We start from the raw sequence: 24310 nt of genomic DNA on the forward strand, positions 1-24310 counted from the left end.
CTTTGGCTCAAAAAAGATTGAAAAACACTGGTCTATTGTAGTGTTTTTCAACCTTTTCTGAGCCAAGGCACATTTTTTTCCATTGAAAAAATCCCGAGGCACACCACCAGCAGAAATCATCAAAAAAATGAAACTCAGTAGCCGATATTGATGATAAAAAGTCGTTCTCGCAATTGTTGGACATGAATTCAAACCAGGTGTACTGGAGAGGAAGCTACGCCGGATAGTCGAACCTTAGATCCAGGAGGAACAGTGTGGTTTTCGTCCTGGTCCTGGAACGGTAGACCAGCTCTATACTCTCGGCAGGGTCCTTGAGGGTGCATGGGAGTTTGCCCAACCAGTCTACATGTGCTTTGTGGACTTGGAGAAGGCATTCGACCGTGTCCCTCGGGAAGTCCTGTTGGGAGTGCTCAGAGAGTATGGGGTATCGGACTGTCTGATTGTGGAAGAAACAAGTCCATGTCAGAAAACCAACACATTTAGCTGATCTGCACCAATTTTGTCAAGAGGAGTGGTCAAAAACTCAAGCAGAAGCTTGCCAGAAGCTTGTGGATGGCTACCAAAAGCGCCTTATTGCAGTGAAACTTGTCAAGGGACATGTAAGCAAATATTAACATTGCTGTATGTATACTTTTGACCCAGCACATTTGCTCACATTTTCAGTAGACCCATAATAAATTCATAAAAGAAGAAAACTTCATGAATGTTTTTTTGTGACCAACAAGTATGTGCTCCAATCACTCTATCACAAGAGTTGTAGAAATGATTGGAAACTCAAGACAGCCATGACATTATGTTCTTTACAAGTGTATGTAAACTTATTATACTTATCATTATAGAGAGAGAGAGAGAGAGAGAGAGAGAGAGAGAGAGAGAGAGAGAGAGAGAGAGAGAGAGAGAGAGAGAGAGTGGAGCACATACTTGTTGGTCACAAAAAAATATTCATGAAGTTTGGATCTTTTATGAATTTATTATGGGTCTATGTGCTCGCGTCTAGAAGTAGTAGTTCATCCTCAGTATATTCAGCTTAAAAAATATAAGGTTGTGAATCCTCATTTGTCGAAAAATAGTCTTCCTCGTTGTCTATTACCAAGTCTGCCATGATTAGAAGACACACTTGCCTTTGTTTCCGGAAGTAGGACACATATTTGTTGCCAGAAATTGGAAGTGTGCTGCTTTGGAAACAGAAATCAATGCGCTAAAAAAAAAATCGATAAGTATTGTGCATATTACATATTGTAATGAAGGTGTCTGTTACTGCATTATATATATATATATATATATATATATATATATATATATATATTTGCAGTTTGTATATAAAATGGAGTGTTTAGAAGTTGGTTTAAAGGGCTTTGAAGGCTGCAACGGTGACTCTCATTATTATCTTGTTGTCTTTAAAATCCCATCCGCCCTCAGAAAAAATATGTATGTGTTCTTGTCTCTTATAATGATTGTGAACAATAGACAAAATTCCAAATATATATATATATATATATATATATATATATATATATATATATATATATACCGTATTTTCCGCACTATAAGGCGCACCTAAAAACCACAAATTTTCTCAAAAGCTAACAGTGCGCCTTATAACCCGGTGCGCTTTATTACGATTCATTTTCATAAAGTTTCGATCTCGCAACTTCGGTAAACAGCCGCCATCTTTTTTCCCGGTAGAACAGGAAGCGCTTCTTCTTCTACGCAAGCAACCGCCAAGGAAAGCACCCGCCCCCATAGAACAGGAAGCGCTTTAAGCAACCACCCGCCCCCGGAAGAAGAAGAAAAAACGCGCGGATATCACCGTACGTTTCATTTCCTGTTTACATCTGTAAAGACCACAAAATGGCTCCTACAAAGGACAAGGATCCGGTTCATAAAAAGACGCAATCTCTCCATCCGCACACGGATTACTACCGTATTTCACAGCAACTGATATTCCTGTGAACTGCACTGTGGAACGGGAGCACGTACGGTGAATATTCGCACCACAGGGAATGAGAAGTCATCCTTCACTGTGGTTCTAGCTTGCCATGCTAACTTCCACCCAGGGTGATATTCAAAAGGAAGACCTTGCCAAAAGAGACCTTTCCAGCCGGCGTCATCATAAAAGCTAACTCGAAGGGATGGATGGATGAAGAAAAGATGAGCGAGTGGTTAAGGGAAGTTTACGCGAAGAGGCCGGGTGGCTTTTTTCACACAGCTCCGAAGGCGAACACACCTTCACTAAGACGGGCAGATAGCGCCGGTCGACATACGCCAACATCTGCCAGTGGATCGTAAATGCCTGGGCAGATAGTTTCGGTCACAACTGTGGTCCGAGCTTTCCGGAAGGCAGGATTCACAGAACTGCTGCACAACAACAGCGACACTGAATCCGATGACTTCGACGAGGCGGAGCCGGCCATTTTTGGATCCCACGCTTGCGCAACTTTTCAATTCGGACACCGAAGACGAAGAATTCGAAGGATTTACGAATGAAGAATAACTTCAGAAGGTGAGCGCTATGTTTATTTTGTGTGTTGTGACATTAACGTTCGAGCAACATTATGTTGCTATTTATTGCTCTACACCATTTTGAATTTTACTATGTTTGTGATTGCACATTTGCGTACATTTTGGGACAGAGTTGTTAGAACGCTGGTTTTCAATATATTATTAAAGTTTGACTGAACTATCTGACTGTTTTTTTGACATTCACTTTAGCGCAGCGTTTTTTTGACATTCACTTTAGCGCAGCGTAGGCGCGGCTTATAGTCCGGGGCGGCTTATTGGTGGACAAAATTATGAAATATGTAATTCATAGAAGGTGCGGCTAATAATCCGGTGCGCCTTATAGTGCGGAAAATACGGTATATAAATATACCGTATTTTTCGGAGTATAAGTCGCACCTGCCGAAAATGCATAATAAAGAAGGAAAAAAATATATATAAGTTGCACTGGAGCCCGGCCAAACTATGAAAAAAACTGCGACTTATAGTCCGAAAAATACGGTATATACAGGTAAAAGCCAGTAAATTAGAATATTTTGAAAAACTTGATTTATTTCAGTAATTGCATTCAAAAGGTGTAACTTGTACATTATATTTATTCATTGCACACAGACTGATGCATTCAAATGTTTATTTCATTTAATTTTGATGATTTGAAGTGGCAACAAATGAAAATCCAAAATTCCGTGTGTCACAAAATTAGAATATTACTTAAGGCTAATACAAAAAAGGGATTTTTAGAAATGTTGGCCAACTGAAAAGTATGAAAATGAAAAATATGAGCATGTACAATACTCAATACTTGGTTGGAGCTCCTTTTGCCTCAATTACTGCGTTAATGCGGCGTGGCATGGAGTCGATGAGTTTCTGGCACTGCTCAGGTGTTATGAGAGCCCAGGTTGCTCTGATAGTGGCCTTCAACTCTTCTGCGTTTTTGGGTCTGGCATTCTGCATCTTCCTTTTCACAATACCCCACAGATTTTCTATGGGGCTAAGGTCAGGGGAGTTGGCGGGCCAATTTAGAACAGAAATACCATGGTCTGTAAACCAGGCACGGGTAGATTTTGCGCTGTGTGCAGGCGCCAAGTCCTGTTGGAACTTGAAATCTCCATCTCCATAGAGCAGGTCAGCAGCAGGAAGCATGAAGTGCTCTAAAACTTGCTGGTAGACGGCTGCGTTGACCCTGGATCTCAGGAAACAGAGTGGACCGACACCAGCAGATGACATGGCACCCCAAACCATCACCCAACCATGCACATTTTGCATTTCCTTTGGAAATCGAGGTCCCAGAGTCTGGAGGAAGACAGGAGAGGCACAGGATCCACGTTGCCTGAAGTCTAGTGTAAAGTTTCCACCATCAGTGATGGTTTGGGGTGCCATGTCATCTGCTGGTGTCGGTCCACTCTGTTTCCTGAGATCCAGGGTCAACGCAGCCGTCTACCAGCAAGTTTTAGAGCACTTCATGCTTCCTGCTGCTGACCTGCTCTATGGAGATGGAGATTTCAAGTTCCAACAGGACTTGGCGCCTGCACACAGCGCAAAATCTACCCGTGCCTGGTTTACGGACCATGGTATTTCTGTTCTAAATTGGCCCGCCAACTCCCCTGACCTTAGCCCCATAGAAAATCTGTGGGGTATTGTGAAAAGGAAGATGCAGAATGCCAGACCCAAAAACGCAGAAGAGTTGAAGGCCACTATCAGAGCAACCTGGGCTCTCATAACACCTGAGCAGTGCCAGAAACTCATCGACTACATGCCAAGCCGCATTAACGCAGTAATTGAGGCAAAAGGAGCTCCAACCAAGTATTGAGTATTGTACATGCTCATATTTTTCATTTTCATACTTTTCAGTTGGCCAACATTTCTAAAAATCCCTTTTTTGTATTAGCCTTAAGTAATATTCTAATTTTGTGACACACGGAATTTTGGATTTTCATTTGTTGCCACTTCAAATCATCAAAATTAAATGAAATAAACATTTGAATGCATCAGTCTGTGTGCAATGAATAAATATAATGTACGAGTTACACCTTTTGAATGCAATTACTGAAATAAATCAAGTTTTTCAAAATATTCTAATTTACTGGCTTTTACCTGTATATACACACACACACACACATGTATACACATATATGTATGTATTTATGTATGTATACATATATATGTATATATATATATATATATATATATATATGTAAAGACTAAGTTTTGTTATACTTGGTAATATCAAAATGATAACTTTATTTCTTTACATTGCGGCCTTTTTTTTTTTTGCTCTACTTTGCCGGTTTTCGTTTCATAAAATAAAAAAACTGAACAAGCTGAAATAATCTAAATCCCCCAAATTGAGTAAAAACGAAACCTTTCATAGTCCTCTTGAGAAATCTGACTCTTTATTCCAATACAAACATTATAAAAAAGACATGTGCAACACGCATAGACAGCAAAGGGAATGATAAACACACTAAAAAGGGATTAAAAACATTCATAAAAAAGCTTTATACATTTTTTTTAACAGATTTCTGACTTTGTGTGTTTGTCCAACCACTCACTTCGACACATTGTGGCTAACTCTTCATCATTTTAAATTCATACATGTTAAAAAAAGGCTATTTTCCAAAGCCCAAACTGCTACCATTGAGATGTAAAATACTGCTACCATTATTTTGTCTCAGCAATGTAATGAGATGTAACACAAAAAACCCCCCACAACTTCCACAACAATGCGTCTTTGCGTGAAAGACCAACTGGAACTGAACAAAGTCGACAAATAAAGCATCTTTGTGTACTAATGAGCACACAAATGAATACAAAACGACTGAGAATGACTGGTGGCTTGTTTCTTGTCTTTGCATGTATTGCTGTTGCAGCATGTGGAGAGTAGTGAATCATGAAAATGTGTTTTGTGTGCGGTGAAGATGGACGCTGCACTGTTATCTCTGGTCTTTGTTCACTTTGAGGACTTTGTAGATGTGGTTGGCAAAGACTGTGGTGAAGTGAGGCCACGAGTCCCTGGACATGTGAGTGCACAGAGGAGTTTTACCCACGTTTTGGAGGTCCTCCACGTCCCAGATCTCTGGCATGCTGCAGCCGGGTCTGCACCGAGACAAACATGTCATCAGTCATCATGCAATTAGCGGAAAATACGACAATTTTAAAGGAGAACTGCACCTTTTTAGGGGGGGATTTTGCCTATCGTTCACAATCATGACAAGAGAAAAGAAGACAAGAGTTTGTTGTGTTTTTTTGCTTTCTAACATGTAAAAATCAGCAATAAATTTGACCTCAAAATCACTTTAAAAAATGCATCCAAAAACCGGCAACAATAGCTAATTAATGTTCCGTAACCTGTATAATAACCAACCTGTAGCCACATTGTTATCGTAAAAGCGAACACTGAGGAACTCTTTTTCTAGCGTACTAAGACATCGGGGTGCTACGGTATTAGCCGTGAAAGCTAACTACGGAAAGAGATAAGCTAGCTTCTATGTCAGCACGAATTGCGTTTCAGTTTGTAATACACAACCAATCTGTACTGACTGAAAAACATGAACAATCATATTACAGTATCTATAAAGTACTAGCTCACATTTCATGTTTTGCTTGTACAAAGCTAGCAAGACAGCATATGTACTGAAGTTGTATTAACAATAGCATTACATGCAATATAAAATGTGACTCACTCGATGCACAGTTGTGCGTTTGGTCCAGCTGGCCAAGGACGTTTTTCCCCCGTTAATTTAGTTAAGCACTCCATTTATGTCGAAATAGCATGGCTTCAAATTCCACATTTTGCAGCTTGGAGTCACTTTCACCTCACTCTCTCGGCTTCTGTCTGCTCCAACGTCTCATTCTTCCTTCGTGCTCGCTTCTAGAAGTAGTAGTTCGTCCTCAGAATGTTCAGCTTCAAAAATATAAGGTTGTGAATCCTCATTTGTCGAAAAATAGTCGTCTTCGTTGTCTATTACCAAGTCTGCCATGATTAGAAGACACACTTGCCTTTGTTTCCGGAAGTAGGACACATATTTGTTGCCAGAAGTTGGAAGTGTGCTGCTTTGGAAACAGAAATCAATGCGCTAAAGAAAATCGCTAAGTATTGTGCATTTGTCTGTTACTGCATTATATATATATATATATATATATATATATATATATATATATATATATATATATATATATATATATATATCTATATATATATATATATAGATATATATATGTATATATATATATATATACATATGTATATACATATATACAGTATATACATACATATATGTATATACATATATACATATATATATATATACACACATATATACATATATCTATCTATATATATATATATATATATATATATATATATACATACATACATATATATATGTATATGTATATATATATGTATGTATATATATATATATATATATATATATACATACATCTATATATATATATATATATATATATATATATTTATATATGTGTATATACAAACATATATATGTATGTATATATATATATATATATATATATATATACATATATATATATATATATATATATATGTCTTAATAAGGTTATCCAAAAAATAGTGCTCGATACCGTAGTAGAGCGCAATATATGTATGTATGGGGAAAAAAATCACAAGACTATTTCATCTCTACAGGCCTGTTTCATGAGGGGGGGTACCCTCAATCATCAGGAGATTTTAATGGGAGCATTCACATACCATGGTTTATATAGGGCACAGAGTGGGTGGGTACAGGCTGGCGTAGGGGCGTGGTGATTGGCTCATGTGTTACCTAGGAGGTGTTTCCGTCTGTGGCGGCATGCTGTTACAATTTCGCTGCGCTTGTTGAGGGATGACAGGTCTGGACGGTAAATAATAAACAGTTTCTCTTTCAAGCATAGGTTGCATCTTTTATTACCACTATTGTAAGGTGTGCTGGATGCAAGAATTTGCCATGTTATTGAATATTCAACATTATTGTCTTTGAGGTCCCAAATGTGTTTGCTGAGTTCTGTGGTATTCCGCAGGTTTTGGTTCCTGAAAGAAGCCTTGTGATTGTTCCATCTGGTTTTGAATTCTCCCTCGGTTAATCCTACATATGTGTCGGATGTGTTAATGTCCTTGCGTATTACCTTAGATTGGTAGACAACTGATGTTTGTAAGCACCCCCCGTTGAGAGGGCAATCAGGTTTCTTTCGACAGTTACAGCCTTTGTTGGTTTTGGAGTCGCTCTGTCCGGGGGCCGACGGCTCATTTGCAATTGTTTTGTTGTGGTTTGAGATGATTTGTCGTATATTGTTCATACAGCTGTAGCTCAATTTAATGTTGTTCTTGTTGAATACTTTTCTTAGGGTGTTGTCTTTGGGAAAGTGTTTGTCAATCAGATTGAGGAATTTGTGTCCAATGTTAGTTGAGACGTTTTTGCTGTATGGGGGGTTGTACCAGATGATGTCGTTTCGTTTTCTGTTCTTTTTTGGCTGGTTTCCTGGCGTGGGTTCATAGGTGAGGGTGAAATTGTATCCGCTTTCATCAAGGGCTTTTTGGTACGGGGGGGTTGCTTGGTCAAATTCAGCTTTGCTAGATGACAGCATCGATAGCCTTTTATTAATTCCGGTAGGTATTCTTTTCGTGGTGGTGGGTGGGTGGTTGCTGTCATGGTGCACGTATTGGAGTGTTGTGTTGGGTTTCGTGAATGGTTGGTAGCTGTTATTTCTCAGGTTGAAAGTGACGTCAAGGAAGTTGACGGTTTGCTTGTTGGCTTCAATCGTGATCCGTAGGCCGTTCTCTTTGAAAATTTGGCATATGCGCTTCTTGGTATTCTCGCTGCTCCTTGGCGAGGCGCGACACACTGCCAGTCCGTCATCACGGTAAATACCAAGGTTCAGATTGAGGCTAGCGAGCTGGGAGAGGAGGAAACTCCCAACGAGTTCACACGTTTCTGCTCCGTCAAAACTTCCCATAGTGACGTCAAATGTTGCATTGTTCTTTTTTTGCCATGGTGTACTGTTGTGGATGAGAATGGAGTTTTTTGCGTGGATGATGATGTTTCTTTCGTTGCCTGTGATTGAGTCGTAGTCTGAGGCGAAGTCTAGTGCTTGAGTTAGTAGGTCTTGCGTGATGGAAGGGTAAAATTCTTCAATATCGAAGGAGATAAAGTTGTGCTGTTGTTTGTCTTGGATGTTGTTGAACCATTTGATTACTGCTGCTGTATTTTTCCATTGGTTGAGTGGTGTTTTGTCCTTGATTTTTGTGTTGACTCTGTCCAGGATTATTTTGCTGATTTTTCCTATTTCAGATTTAGTTGGGTTTATTAGTCGGCATGTTGGGTTATTTGCGAAGTTGGGTTTGTGGTCCTTCAATGTGATGAAGGCTTCCTTGTTGGCTGTGGCGTCCACCCTGTCCTCAATGTCCAGTTCAGCCGCGATCCTTTTATTTTCCAGGTGGATGTTCTGTAAGGTGTTGGGTTGCGCTTTTTTGTATGATTTGGTGATGCTTCTGTCCAGTAAGGTGTGATGTTCTGGTATGTCCATTCTGTAGAAGTTTGTGGTTTTATCGGCAGCTATGATGAGGTTGTTTACTTTCTTGATGCGCTCCTCGTCATTTTTCAGCTTGGTGAGGAGTGGGTTGCGGATTGGCTTGAATTTGACTGATTGTATCATTTTGAGCATGTCGTTCTCAAAATCCTTTAGTTCCTCAACTGTGGGTGGGTTCTTGATAGATTTGAATCCGTAAGTTTTCTTTTGCGTTCCTTTTGTTTCAGGGTGGAGGAAAAAATGTGCTTTCCACCGCATCCTTCTTAGGAAGTGTTCCGTCTTTTCTATGAGCTTTAGCTTGTAGTCATTCTGCGCTGGTATGGGAATGTTCTTCGTGGAGTAGTCGATGTTGAATTTTTCCATTTCTGATCGTCGTACAGTGCTCAACAAATGTCAATTTGGAGCGGAGTATATGTCTTAATAAGGTTATCCAAAAAATAGTGCTCGATACCGTAGTAGAGCGCAATATATGTATGTATGGGAAAAAAAAATCACAAGACTATTTCATCTCTACAGGCCTGTTTCATGAGGGGGGGTACCCTCAATCATCAGGAGATTTTAATGGGAGCATTCACATACCATGGTTTATATAGGGCACAGAGTGGGTGGGTACAGGCTGGCGTAGGGGCGTGGTGATTGGCTCATGTGTTACTAGGAGGTGTTTCCGTCTGTGGCGGCATGCTGTTACAATTTGCGCAACCCAACACCTTACAGAACATCCACCTGGAAAATAAAAGGATCGCGGCTGAACTGGACATTGAGGACAGGGTGGACGCCACAGCCAACAAGGAAGCCTTCATCACATTGAAGGACCACAAACCCAACTTCGCAAATAACCCAACATGCCGACTAATAAACCCAACTAAATCTGAAATAGGAAAAATCAGCAAAATAATCCTGGACAGAGTCAACACAAAAATCAAGGACAAAACACCACTCAACCAATGGAGAAATACAGCAGCAGTAATCAAATGGTTCAACAACATCCAAGACAAACAACAGCACAACTTTATCTCCTTCGATATCGAAGAATTTTACCCTTCCATCACGCAAGACCTACTGACTCAAGCACTAGACTTCGCCTCAGACTACGACTCAATCACAGGCAACGAAAGAAACATCATCATCCACGCAAAAAACTCCATTCTCATCCACAACAGTACACCATGGCAAAAAAAGAACAATGCAACATTTGACGTCACTATGGGAAGTTTTGACGGAGCAGAAACGTGTGAACTCGTTGGGAGTTTCCTCCTCTCCCAGCTCGCTAGCCTCAATCTGAACCTTGGTATTTACCGTGATGACGGACTGGCAGTGTGTCGCGCCTCGCCAAGGAGCAGCGAGAATACCAAGAAGCGCATATGCCAAATTTTCAAAGAGAACGGCCTACGGATCACGATTGAAGCCAACAAGCAAACCGTCAACTTCCTTGACGTCACTTTCAACCTGAGAAATAACAGCTACCAACCATTCACGAAACCCAACACAACACTCCAATACGTGCACCATGACAGCAACCACCCACCCACCACCACGAAAAGAATACCTACCGGAATTAATAAAAGGCTATCGATGCTGTCATCTAGCAAAGCTGAATTTGACCAAGCAACCCCCCCGTACCAAAAAGCCCTTGATGAAAGCGGATACAATTTCACCCTCACCTATGAACCCACGCCAGGAAACCAGCCAAAAAAGAACAGAAAACGAAACGACATCATCTGGTACAACCCCCCATACAGCAAAAACGTCTCAACTAACATTGGACACAAATTCCTCAATCTGATTGACAAACACTTTCCCAAAGACAACACCCTAAGAAAAGTATTCAACAAGAACAACATTAAATTGAGCTACAGCTGTATGAACAATATACGACAAATCATCTCAAACCACAACAAAACAATTGCAAATGAGCCGTCGGCCCCCGGACAGAGCGACTCCAAAACCAACAAAGGCTGTAACTGTCGAAAGAAACCTGATTGCCCTCTCAACGGGGGGTGCTTACAAACATCAGTTGTCTACCAATCTAAGGTAATACGCAAGGACATTAACACATCCGACACATATGTAGGATTAACCGAGGGAGAATTCAAAACCAGATGGAACAATCACAAGGTTTCTTTCAGGAACCAAAACCTGCGGAATACCACAGAACTCAGCAAACACATTTGGGACCTCAGAGACAATAATGTTGAATATTCAATAACATGGCAAATTCTTGCATCCAGCACACCTTACAATAGTGGTAATAAAAGATGCAACCTATGCTTGAAAGAGAAACTGTTTATTATTTACCGTCCAGACCTGTCATCCCTCAACAAGCGCAGCGAAATTGTAACAGCATGCCGCCACAGACGGAAACACCTCCTAGGTAACACATGAGCCAATCACCACGCCCCTACGCCAGCCTGTACCCACCCACTCTGTGCCCTATATAAACCATGGTATGTGAATGCTCCCATTAAAATCTCCTGATGATTGAGGGTACCCCCCCTCATGAAACAGGCCTGTAGAGATGAAATAGTCTTGTGATTTTTTTTCCCATACATACATACATATATATATATATATATATATATATATATATATATATATATATATATATATATATATATATAAACACACACACACATATACATGTATATATTTATATATATATATAAATACATACATATATATGTACCGGTATATATATATATATATATATATATATATATATATATATACACACATACATATATATGTATACACACACACACACACACACACACACACACACACACACACACACACACACATATATATATATATATTTGCAGTTTGTATATAAAACGGAGTGTTTAGAAGTTGGTTTAAAGGGCTTTGAAGGCTACAACGGTGACTCTCATTATTATCTTGTTGTCTTTAAAATCCCCTCCGCCCCACAGAAAAAATATGTATGTGTTCTTGTCTCTCATGATTGTGAACAATAGACAAAATTCCAAATAGAGTGCAGTTCCCCTTTAAGCTTCTGGGATAATAATTGATCGTCTGGCAAGACTGAAGAGTGAGCACTGGTGTGTTGTACCTGGTCCTCCTGGTGCACCAGGAATCTTCTAGAACAAAGTAATCCACTCCGAGCTTGTCCAGTTTGCTCTTCACCATGTCTGCAGACATGCGGCTGTACATGGAATACACCAGCTTGGTTCTCTCCCTGCAACGTCAACACACTTTGGCATCACAGCCATGACTTCATTTTCTATACCGCTTGTCTTTGTTATATATATTTAATGAGTGCGATACGTGAAGCTAGGCGTACATACGTCTACAGCACAAAATATATCTTGCGGTGTACCCCACGGATCAATACCGGGACCAAAATTGTTCAATCTCGATAAAAAAGACATTTGTAAAGTTACATAGGACTTAAAGTTAGTATTATTTCAAGAAGACACAACTGAGTTCTGTTCAGGAGAAAACACACAAGTTAATACAGATAATAACAGAAGAAATAAATAGATGGTCTGGCAAAAACAGTCTTTAAATCTCCGTAAAACTAAAATAATGCAATTCGGTAACAGTAGAAGAGAAAGTCAAACACATATACAAATAGACGGAGTAGACATTGAAAGAGTAAAATAAATCAAATGTATATCAAAATAGATAAAATGAACTGGAAATCTTGTGAAAAAATTAAACATAAGGTGACAAGAAATACATCAATAACAAATAAATAAAGCAAAACATGTTCTAGACCAAAAATCACTTCAGATTCTCTACTGCTCGATAGCGTTACCATATCTGAGTTATTGTGCAGAAATATGGAGAAATAACTATAAATGTGCGCTTCATTCACTAACGGTGTTACAAAAAAGGTCAGTTAGATTAAGACACAATGTTGGATATAAAGTATATACAAACACTTTATGTATTGAATCAATAGTATTGAAATTCAATGAGCTGGTGCATTTGCAAATAGCTAAAATGACGTACAAAGATAACTATAACCAAAAAATATATATAACAAAAGAGGAGAAATAAAAACATCAGAGAAAAATCTAATTTAAAACATTTGTACGCACGTACAACACTTAAACCCTTTAGTATATCAGTAAGTGGAATTTAATTATAGAATGGATTAAGCAAATAAATCAAAGTATTAATATGATCCAGTTTTGAAGCAGTTCAAACTACAAATGTTTACATAGACCAGGGGTAGGGAACCTATGGCTCTAGAGCCAGATGTGGCTCTTTTAACGACTGCATCTGGCTCTCAGATAAATCTTAGCTGACATTACTTAACACGATAAGTAATGAATAATTCCGCTGGTAATCACAGTGTTAAAAATAACGTTCAAAATATAAAACATTCTCATGCATTTTAATCCATCTATCCGTTTTCTACCGCACCTGTTCAAGAAGTCGCATTAATGGCAAGGAGTATTTTATTTATTATTGGTTAGCTTCAGAATAACAATGTTATTAAAAAGAATGAGAGACTTATTATACTCTAAAAATGTTGATCTTACTTAAAAATGTACGCATCTGGGTGTTGTTGATAAACGATTTTCGCCTTACATAGGAGAGTTTTAACTTGCCCTTACAGATGTAGCGACCAACTGTAGTTACTGACAGTGGGTTTCTGAAGTGTTCCTGAGCCAATGTGGTGATATCCTTTACACACTGATGTCGCTTGTTGATGCAGTACAGCCTGAGGGATCGAAGGTCACGGGCTTAGCTGCTCACGTGCAGTGATTTCTCCATATTCTCTGAACCCTTTGATGATATTACGGACCATAGATGGTGAAATCCCTGAATTACTTGCAATAGCTGGTTGAGAAAGATTTTTCTTAAACTGTTCAACAATTTGCTCACGCATTTGTTGACAAAGTGGTGACCCTCGCCCCATCCTTGTTTGTGAATGACTGAGCATTTCATGGAATCTACTTTTATACCCAATCATGGCACCCACCTGTTCCCAATTTGCCTGTTCACCTGTGAGATGTTCCAAATAAGTGTTTGATGAGCATTCCTCAACTTTATCAGTATTTATTGCCACCTTTCCCAACTTCTTTGTCACGTGTTGCTGGCATCAAATTCTAAAGTTAATGATTATTTGAAAAAAAAAAAATGTTTATCAGTTTGAACATCAAATATGTTGTCTTTGTAGCATATTCAACTGAATATGGGTTGAAAATGATTTGCAAATCATCGTATTCCGTTTATATTTACATATAGTTCAGAATTGACTGTGTATTTTAGTTTTTTTCTCAATTTTTCCACCTTTTAATCGACTGTTTTTATTTGTGTTTTGTTGCTTTTAGTGTTTATGTAAAACACTTTGAACTACCTTGTATAGAAACGTGATATACAAATAAACTTGCCGTCCTACTCCTTTTCCGACATGATGTAATGAGAAACTGTAAATACGTGCTGCACCATATTGTAACATGTTCTAAATAAACAAAAACAACTTCTTCTACTACTACTTCTAGTACTAATACTTATTTTTCTACTACTCTTAGTACGACCGTAGTACTTCTACTACTACTCCTAACGATGTTGGTAGCACTTTGAGATTTGTTATTCAAATGTTAAGTGCAATACAAATACAATCTATTATTATTATTATTGTTCTCACTGACCTCAGCCCAGCATCTTCATAGTGAGGGTGGTTGACGATGGGGCGAGCAGTGGACAGTTTGACACTGGCCATGGTGGGCATGGCTCCAGCGAACACAGAGTCTGCATGACAGACAACAAAACAGTCACAGGAAGTCGATCATGTTGACCATCATTAGCGCTGCTCACCAGAGTTGGTGTTTTCCCGGATCCAGTCCAGCAGCTCCTCCTGAGGCACGTTGCTGAACTCTCCAATGATGGCCCACTGGGCCTGCAGGTTGGCCACGCCCTGCACTGCCATGAGGGCGAACACCAGGGCCACGGCCGCCCGTTGCTTCGCCTTCTCCCCGAGCCAGCTGAACAACTGTACGGCATTTGAGGTTACGCTTACGCTCGCCAACATTGAGAGAGCCGTCGCAGGCCGAGACAGACCTGTCTGGAGCAGATCAGCGAGGCCATGATGCACATGTGGGGGGTGAGGAAGAGCTTGAGTCGCATGATGAGGATGGCCAGGACAGTGAACGCCACCAGCTGCAGACTGTGGTACGCCATCTGCAGGACGGACCAGAGAGGAAATACTCAACATGCATACGGTGGTACCTCGGTTTTCATGAGCACCGCTTTGCACATGCAATTGCAGCAGGTGTTTTTATATGCATGGATTCTTTTGTTTTTACCCTCTTCGTACTGGTTTTAACTTGTCTGTCCTGTAAAGCACCTTGGACACCATTGTGATGTTGCAAGGTACACTACAAAAAAACTTTGATTTGATTTTGAACAAGTTATCCGCGGGGGCAGCAGCCCAAGCAGAGAAGCCCAGACTTCCCTCTCCCCAGCCACTTCGTCCAGCTCCTCCCGGGGGATCCTGAGGCGTTCCCAGGCCAGCCGGGAAACAGTCTTCCCAACGTCGGACGTGCACTAAACACCTCCCTAGGGAGGCGTTCGGGTGGCATCCTGAGCAGATGCCCGAACCACCTCATCTGGCTCCTCTCAATGTGGAGGAGCAGCGGCTTTACTCGGAGTTCCTCCCGGATGACAGAGCTTCTCACTCTAAGGGAGAGACCCGACACTCGGCGGAGGAAACTCATTTCGGCCGCTTGTACCCGTGATCTTGTCTTTTCGGTCATAACCCAAAGCTCATGACCATAGGTGAGGATGGGAACGTAGATCGACCAGTAAATTGAGAGCTTTGCCTTCCGGCTCAGCTTCTTCTTCACCACAACAGATCGATACAGCGTCCGCATTACTGAAGACGCCGCACCGATCCGCCTGTCGAGCTCACGATCCACTCTTCCCTCTCTCGTGAACAAGACTCCTAGGTACTTGAACTCCTCCACTTGGGGCAAGATCTCCTCCCCAATGGCACTCCAGCCTTTCCCAGGCGAGAACCATGGACTCAGACTTGGAGGTGCTGATTCCCATCCCAGTCGCTTCACACTCGGCTGCGAACCGATCCAGTGAGCGCTGAAGATCCTGGCCAGTTGAAGCCATCAGGACCACATCATCTGCAAAAAGCAGAGACCTAATCCTGCAGCCACCAAACCGGATCCCCTCAACGCCTTGACTGCGCCTAGAAATTCTATCCATAAAAGTTATGAACAGAATCGGTGACAAAGGGCAGCCTTGGCGGAGTCCAACCCTCACTGGAAACGGGTCCGACTTACTGCCGGCAAAGCGGACCAAGCTCTGACACTGATCATACAGGGAGAGGACCGCCACAATCAAACAGTCCGATACCCCATACTCTCTGAGCACTCCCCACAGGACATCCCGAGAGACACGGTCGAATGCCTTCTCCAAGTCCACTAAGCACATGTAGACTGGTTGGGCAAACTCCCATGCACCCTCAAGGACCCTGCCGAGAGTATAGAGCTGGTCTACCGTTCCACGACCAGGACGAAAACCACACTATTGCTCCTGGATCCGAGGTTCGACTATCCGGTGAAGCCTCCTCTCCAGTACACCTAAATAGACCTTTGTCTAGACCAGGGGTTGGCAACCTTTACCAGTCAAAGAGCCATCTTGACCAGTTTCGAAAATTATAGAAAACAATGGGAGCCACAACATTTTTTTGAAATTTTAAATGAAATAACACTGCATACAAAGTTTTATTTTTGCTTTGTGCTATGTATAAACCAGGGGTCTCAGGCACGCTGCCCACACCATTATATGGAATTTGCAAGCTGGTGCGGCACGCGGGTTTTAAGTGAATGGCGCTTGTCAGCGTCATGCGTGCCGTGATGGTACAGCATATAGCACCCACTACAACCAGCGTGCCTGATCAGCAACACGTTGTATGGTGTTTCCGCTTGCTCACGTAGGTGACAGCAAGGCATACTTGCTCAACAACCACACAGGTTACACTGACGGTGGCGGTATTAAAAAAAAAACTATAACACTCTTACTAATAATGCGCCACACTGTGAACCCACACCAAACAAGAATGACAAACACATTTCGGGAGAACATCTGCACCGTAACACAACATAAACACAACAGGACAAATACCCAGAATCCCATGCAGCCCTAACTCTTCCGGGATTCATTATACACCCCCCGCTACCAAACCCCGCCCACCTTAACCGACGCACAGAGGGAGGGGGCGGGGGGGCGGGGTTTGGTGGTAGCAGGGGTGTATAATGTAGCCCGGAAGAGTCAGGGCTGCATGGGATTCTGGGTGTTTGTTCTGTTGTGTTTATGTTGTGTTAAGGTGCAGATGTTCTCCCGAAATGTGTTTGTCATTCTTGTTTGGTTTTGGTTCAAAGTGTGGCGCATTATTAGTAAGAGTGTTAAAGTTGTTTTATAAGGTCACCGTCAGTGTAACCTGTGTGTCTGTTGACAAAGTATGCCTTGCTGTCACGTACGTGTGCAAGCAGAAGATGTATATTGTATAACAAGTGTTTGGCTGGCACGCCGTTAATACAGATTGTAGAGAGCGTCAAATGTTGTACCATTAATGCACGCCCTTATTATAGCTGTAAGGGTGAAAATCGGTGAATATTAATTCCGGGAGTTTTCTGCGAGAGGCACTGAAATCCGGAAGTCTCACAGGAAAATTGGGGGGTTCAGCAAGTAAGCTGCTGAGCCGCATCAGAGTGATCAAAGAGCCGCATGCGGCTCCGGAGCCGCGGGTTGCCGACCCCTGGTCTAGACAAACAATCTAATCTAAAAAGCTTGACCTTATTTACAACTTCAAAATAATATTAATTTGAGAGCCAGAATGGGTAATTAGAGCAGACAAAAAAAAGACAGCTGGGATGTTGTTTCTGTTCCGAGCGACCGCCAGGCCTATTGCTTGGATTCTACTGACGTCATGTGGGGTTCACATCCCGCCCATTAAATAAGCGCGGTGGTCAAGCTGGCTTTGTCCTGAATGAGTACTAGGCACCACTTCGCCTTTCTCGAAAAGAAGAAAATGCTCTATACTAGTTTCGTTCAAATGGCAAAAAGGATACATGCTTCTCCAGAGTTCCACGCGAGGTTATCAAAAAGTGCGGAAAAGTGCAAGATTTTAAGAAAGGACGACAAGAAAAGCATGAAGCTCACTCTCCAGTTCAAGGGAGCAAAGTCAAAAAATGCACAAGTTTGCGGTGATCACTTCGTTAAAGGTTTGTTTGATATACTTTTAACAGTTATTATTTATCTATATAGTATTTGTATTTCTCAAACACGTTTGCTACGATGTGAGCAAAACCTAAAAGCTTTTACCAAAGTCAGCAATCATAAATTAATTTTTCAGCACATACAGACATCTATGGTTATATTTTGATAAAGAGGGGAAAAAACCCAAAACAACAGCAAAGAACATGGAAGTAGACACGAAGTTAAATTGTGAAATGCAACCTTACCCGAGCAAAAACCATGCATATTAATCAGTCTTGATACCAATTTCCTTGACTCAGCCACACACAAAAAAGATGTTAACCTCCATGCTTTTTCAAGTTTCCATCTGTTTTGTCGAGTAGAATGACATCTGGAAAAATTCTCTCCACCGACAGATAATCTTCGAGATCACTGGACAAATCTTTTTTTTGATCAAGTATAGGGATCTATTCCATTGGGGCAGTATAGCTCGGTTGGTAGAGCAGCCGTGCCAGCAACTTGAGGGTTCCAGGTTCTATCCCTGCTTCCGTCATCCTAGTCACTGCTGTTGTGTCCTTTGGCAAGACATTTTACCCACCTGCTCCCAGTGCCACCCACACTGGTTTGAATGTAACTTAGATATTGGGTTTCACTATGTAAAGCACTTTGAGTCACTAGAGAAAAAGCGCTATATAAATATAATTCACTTCACTTCACATTGTAGGGTTTGATGTTTTGCTAGTATCTGCTTTTTGCAGAAGACGTAAAGGTGCCATGTCATAATTTCATGTCAAGTCATCATTAAATGGCCCTGATATGTCAAAAGGCATTAAAGGGGAACATTATCACCAGACCTATGTAAGCGTCAATATATGCCTTGATGTTGCAGAAAAAAGACCATATATTTTTTTAACCGATTTCCGAACTCTAAATGGGTGAAATTTGGCGAATGAAACGCCTTTCTAATATTTGCTTTCGGAGCGATGACGTCACAACGTGACGTCGCATCGGGAAGCAATCCGCCATTTTCTCAAACACCGAGTCAAATCAGCTCTGTTATTTTCCGTTTTTTCGACTGTTTTCCGTACCTTGGAGACATCATGCCTCGTCGGTGTGTCGTTGGAGGGTGTAACAACACGAACAGGGACGGATTCAAGTTGCACCAGTGGCCCAAAGATGCAAAAGTGACAAGAAATTGGACGTTTGTTCCGCACACTTTACCGACGAAAGCTATGCTACGACAGAGATGGCAAGAATGTGTGGATATCCTGCGACACTCAAAGCAGATGCATTTCCAATGATAAAGTTAAAGAAATCTGCCGCCAGACCCCCATTGAATCTGCCGGAGTGTGAGCAATTCAGGGACAAAGGACCTCGGTAGCACGGCAAGCAATGGCGGCAGTTTGTTCCCGCAGACGAGCGAGCTAAACCCCCCTGGATGTCTTGGCTCACACCGTCCCGAAGATGATCAAGAGAAGAATATCGACCCTAGCTTCCCTGGCCTGCTGACATGAGGGTATGTCTACAGAATATATTAATTGATGAAAATTGGGCTGTCTGCACTCTCAAAGTGCATGTTGTTGCCAAATGTATTTCATATGCTGTAAACCTAGTTCATAGTTGTTAGTTTCCTTTAATGCCAAACAAACACATACCAATCGTTGGTTAGAAGGCGATCGCCGAATTCGTCCTCGCTTTCTCCCGTGTCGCTGGCTGTCGTGTCGTTTTCGTCGGTTTCGCTTGCATACGGTTCAAACCGATATGGCTCAATAGCTTCAGTTTCTTCTTCAATTTCGTTTTCGCTACCTGCCTCCACACTACAACCATCCGTTTCAATACACGCGTAATCTGTTGAATCGCTTAAGCCGCTCAAATCAGAGTCTGAATCCGAGCTAATGTCGCTATAGCTTGCTGTTCTTTCCGCCATGTTTGTTTGTGTTGGCTTCACTATGTGACGTCACAGGAAAATGGACGGGTGGTTAAAATCAGGCACTTTGAAGCTTTTTTTAGGGATATTGCGTGATGGGTAAAATTTTGAAAAAAACTTCGAAAAATATAATAAGCCACTGGGAACTGATTTTTAATGGTTTTAACAATTCTGAAATTGTGATAATGTTCCCCTTTAATAAATCATGTTCTTTTCGAATACCTCTATAACTGATAACATTAGTTCAGCCGGGATATGCTCATTTCAAAATTAAGATTTACAGCCCCGAAATATTGGTATTGTTTTCATTTCGATGCCCCGCTCTCTACCGTTTGACCAATTGGAAAGTCTGTGAGTGTGTCACATCCAGGTTGCCAGTTACGCTCTGCCACCTTCGTCTGGCTACTGCCACTGGTAAAGTTACTAAACATGTCAGACTTTAGTAAATCTAAAAGGCATTGTTACGATTCTCAACTTATTTATGACAAAGCCAGGAATAAAACGAGGATTTGTATCGGGGATGCCTTTGAAAGATGGAAACGATTGAAGGCGGAGAAGATTTTTTCGTCTGACGCCAAACTTGCTAATTTCCTCCTTGATAGGTAAGTCAGGCATTTAAGGAAACTAACAACTATGAACTAGGTTTACAGCATATGAAATACATTTGGCAACAACATGCACTTTGAGAGTGCAGACAGCCCAATTTTCATCAATTAATATATTCTGTAGACATACCCTCATCCACGCTCTTTTCCTGAAAGCTGATCTGTCCAGTTTTGGAGTTGATGTCAGCAGGCCAGGGATGCTAGGGTCGATATTCTTCTCTTAAATGATAAATTAAATGGGTTGTACTTGTATAGCGCTTTTCTACCTTCAAGGTACTCAAAGCGCTTTGACACTACTTCCACATTTACCCATTCACACACACATTCACACACTGATGGAGGGAGCTGCCATGCAAGGCGCTAACCAGCACCCATCAGGAGCAAGGGTGAAGTGTCTTGCTCAGGACACAACGGACATGACGAGGTTTGTACTAGGTGGGGATTGAACCAGGGACCCTCGGGTCGCGCACGGCCATTCTTCCACTGCGCCACGCCGTCCCTGACTCTTGATCATCTTCGGTGGCATAAGGGACGGTGTGAGCCAAGACATCCAGGGGGTTTAGCTCGCTCGTCTGCGGGAACAAACTGCCGCCATTGCTTGCCGTGCTACCGAGGGCCTTTGTCCCTGAATTGCTCACACACTCCGGCAGATTCAATGGGGGTCTGGCGGCAGATTTCTTTGACTTTATCGTTGGAAATGCATCTGCTTTGAGTGTCGCAGGATATCCACACATTCTTGCCATCTCTGTCGTAGCATAGCTTTCGTCGGTAAAGTGTGCGGAACAAACGTCCAATTTCTTGCCACTTTCGCATCTTTGGGCCACTGGTGCAACTTTAATCCGTCCCTGTCCGTGTTGTTACACCCTCCGACAACACACCGACGAGGCATGATGTCTCCAAGGTACGGAAAACAGTCGAAAAAACGGAAAATAACAGAGCTGATTTGACTCGGTGTTTGTAATGTGTTTGAGAAAATGGCGGATTGCTTCCTGATGTGACATCACGTTGTGACGTCATCGCTCCGAGAGCAAATAATAGAAAGGCGTTTAATTCGCCAAAATTCACCCATTTAGAGTTCGGAAATCGGTTAAAAAAAGATATGGTCTTTTTTCTGCAACATCAAGGCATATATTGACGCTTACATAGGTCTGGTGATAATGTTCCCCTTTAATGCGCAAACAATCCATCAAACGGTGCAGCTTCATAGCTTACCAAAGTCGTAATAAAATATTTTGATAGATTTTTGAGCGCTGGGTGTAATGTTCTATATTTTCAATTGAACATATAAAATGTTGGTGTTGTTTACTTGAGTCATATAGCCATCATAGCGCAGTCTACACATATTTCTTATATTTGACTGCCATCTACTGGTCACACTTATCATTACACCTTTCCTAAATAAAATTGCTTTGAGGTCGTTAAGGAAAACCAGAATTATTCTGTACATTAGGCGTTAGGTTATAAGGCGCACTGTCGAGTTTTGAGAAGAAAAAAAAAGATTTTAAGTGCACCTTATAGTCTGGAAAATACGGTACCCCTGTAACTGTATATTGTATGTCTGCTCTTGGACGGTTGCACTTAAAACTAATCTGGTTATCATTTTTTAAGTGCAATAACAAAGCTATTCTATTCTAATATACCTTTGGGCCGAAGAAAGGAGTGACATCACCTTAATAAAGAATGAGAGAAACACTAGTGCATTTTCATGTTCCTCCGAGCAAAGTGTGTTTTTTTTTCCTTCCCTCATCTCTACCTGCTCCTTGCCATGTTTGCCAACAAGTGTTCAATCAAGTTAAAAGTGATGGTAAATTTAGTCATATTTAACATTGTTTTCTGTATGTACAACTATCATTATTGTCTATAAAATATGTTTTGTGTTCGTATTTTAAGTAATACATTTAAATAAATGATTTCTTGTAGGAAATTACAGGCCTATCAACAAATAACAGAGGTTACACACAATTTTAGACATTTTAACATCAGAAATGAAATATTCTCACTTCCGCTTTGGTGGTGTCACATCTGCAACAGAGATGAGAAGAAGTTAGAAACATTCATCATTGGTTACATGCGCGCTGTGACATCATCAGCTGACCTCACAGCTTCCTCCGCTTTATCCTCCTCCTCATTCCTGGCGGTCGCCTTCTTTCCATCCCTGAGGAAGCGAAAGACATCTTGTACAGTCTGTCAGGGACGAAGAACAAGATGTGACTTCCTGAGTAAAAATGAAGACGAGAGGAAACTTCCAAATGTGGTTAATCTCCAAAAACGGACCGTCTTTGCGATCAGAACAACCAACAACACGTTGACGGGCAGCAGCAAGGTCTTCAAGTAGCGTGCAGGGGTCTGACGTGGAGGAGAGTAGGCGTTAACAGCAGCATGACGATTAACACACACACACTTACACATACACAGATGTGAGTCCATTACTTCACCTCCCACTCCATGAAATCAAACTCTGCAGCACACGTGTACATGAGCGTGTGGAAGTCCTTGTAGCTGCTGAATTTAGACTTGATCAAGGCACTGATGTGAGCCTGGAAGAAAGCAAACATTTTTCCAGTACATTCTTTACTGCAGGGGTTCTTAACTGTGGAGGGAGATGTGGCCAGCGCTGCCTGCAGGAGCAAAGGTCACCACCTCTGTCCACGGTGCTGAGGACAGAGCACCATCAGACGGGGGCGTGGCAATGCTGACGGCGAGACACGGCTGGCAGGTGATTACATTTCACAGGTGGTACGTGGTAATCTAATGATCTGTTGTCTTTAACAGCAAGCGGCCGGGAGCAGGAAGAGAGAGAGGATACGGACGTGACTGAAAGGTCACGTTCTGCGGAAGAAAGACTTTGAGAAAAAACCTATGTGCATTAAAACTTTGTTAAAACAGCACGCTTGGCTCCTGTGAAGTGTTTGTCAGTGGGACCGCTAAGAAGCGACTTCCACATTAACCTTTTTGACCTCGGGGCCCAACTTTTACACTACAAAGAGGCTCACTCAAATATTAACACTGAATTAGTAATCTTACTCTTGATTTGGCAATATGTATGTTTCTTAAATAAACTGACAGTAAAATTCATCCATTTTCTACCGCTTGTCCCATTTTTGGGGTCGCGGGGGGTGCTGGAGCCTATCTCAGCTGCATTCGGGTAGAAGGCGGGGTATACCCTGGACTAGTCGCCACCTCATCGCAGTGACAGTAAAACTTTATTTCCTAATGAAAATATAACTTTACAGCTTTAGTCATAATTTTTGCGTTTAGGAAACTTCTATGACTTCAGCATCGGTTTGTTTGAGATTTTCATTACTGCCACAAGTGGTGGAAAAGTATGAATGAACACAGGTGGAGTTATGTACTTAACAAAAAAATGTGAAATAACTGAAAACATGTTTTATATTCTAGTTTCTTCAAAATAGCCACCCTTTGCTCTGATTACTGCTTTGCACACTGTTGGCATTCTCTCGATGAGCTTCAGGAGGTACTCACCTGAAAAGGTTTTCACTTCACAGGTGTGCTTGAAGTTTTACAATCAATCAGAAATATCAAGCAGCTA

At 41.5% G+C, this 24310-nt stretch overlaps 2 protein-coding genes across 2 annotated transcripts in view; both read right to left on the reverse strand.

Annotated features, from left to right (window-relative positions):
• Positions 1–377, reverse strand: part of pkdc (protein kinase-like domain containing) — a 7461-nt gene extending 7084 nt beyond the window's left edge. Inside the window, exon 1 of the mRNA XM_061945926.2 lies at positions 234–377. The gene's annotated coding sequence lies outside the window, so the exon portion shown is untranslated. The remainder of the gene's footprint in view (positions 1–233) is intronic.
• A 4493-nt stretch (positions 378–4870) lies between these two features.
• dpy19l1l (dpy-19-like 1, like (H. sapiens)) overlaps positions 4871–24310 on the reverse strand; it is a 55027-nt gene continuing 35587 nt past the window's right edge. Inside the window, exons 14-22 of the mRNA XM_061956711.2 lie at positions 23196–23297; positions 23035–23106; positions 22856–22944; positions 22761–22782; positions 15079–15198; positions 14836–15010; positions 14670–14769; positions 12113–12238; positions 4871–5595 (exon numbers count right to left, since the gene is read on the reverse strand). Of these exons, the coding sequence (XP_061812695.2) occupies positions 5433–5595; positions 12113–12238; positions 14670–14769; positions 14836–15010; positions 15079–15198; positions 22761–22782; positions 22856–22944; positions 23035–23106; positions 23196–23297 (969 nt within the window). The 3' untranslated portion in view covers positions 4871–5432. The remainder of the gene's footprint in view (positions 5596–12112; positions 12239–14669; positions 14770–14835; positions 15011–15078; positions 15199–22760; positions 22783–22855; positions 22945–23034; positions 23107–23195; positions 23298–24310) is intronic.

The sequence above is a fragment of the Nerophis lumbriciformis genome, linkage group LG04 (genome assembly GCF_033978685.3).
Source record: "Nerophis lumbriciformis linkage group LG04, RoL_Nlum_v2.1, whole genome shotgun sequence".
NCBI lineage: Eukaryota > Metazoa > Chordata > Actinopteri > Syngnathiformes > Syngnathidae > Nerophis > Nerophis lumbriciformis.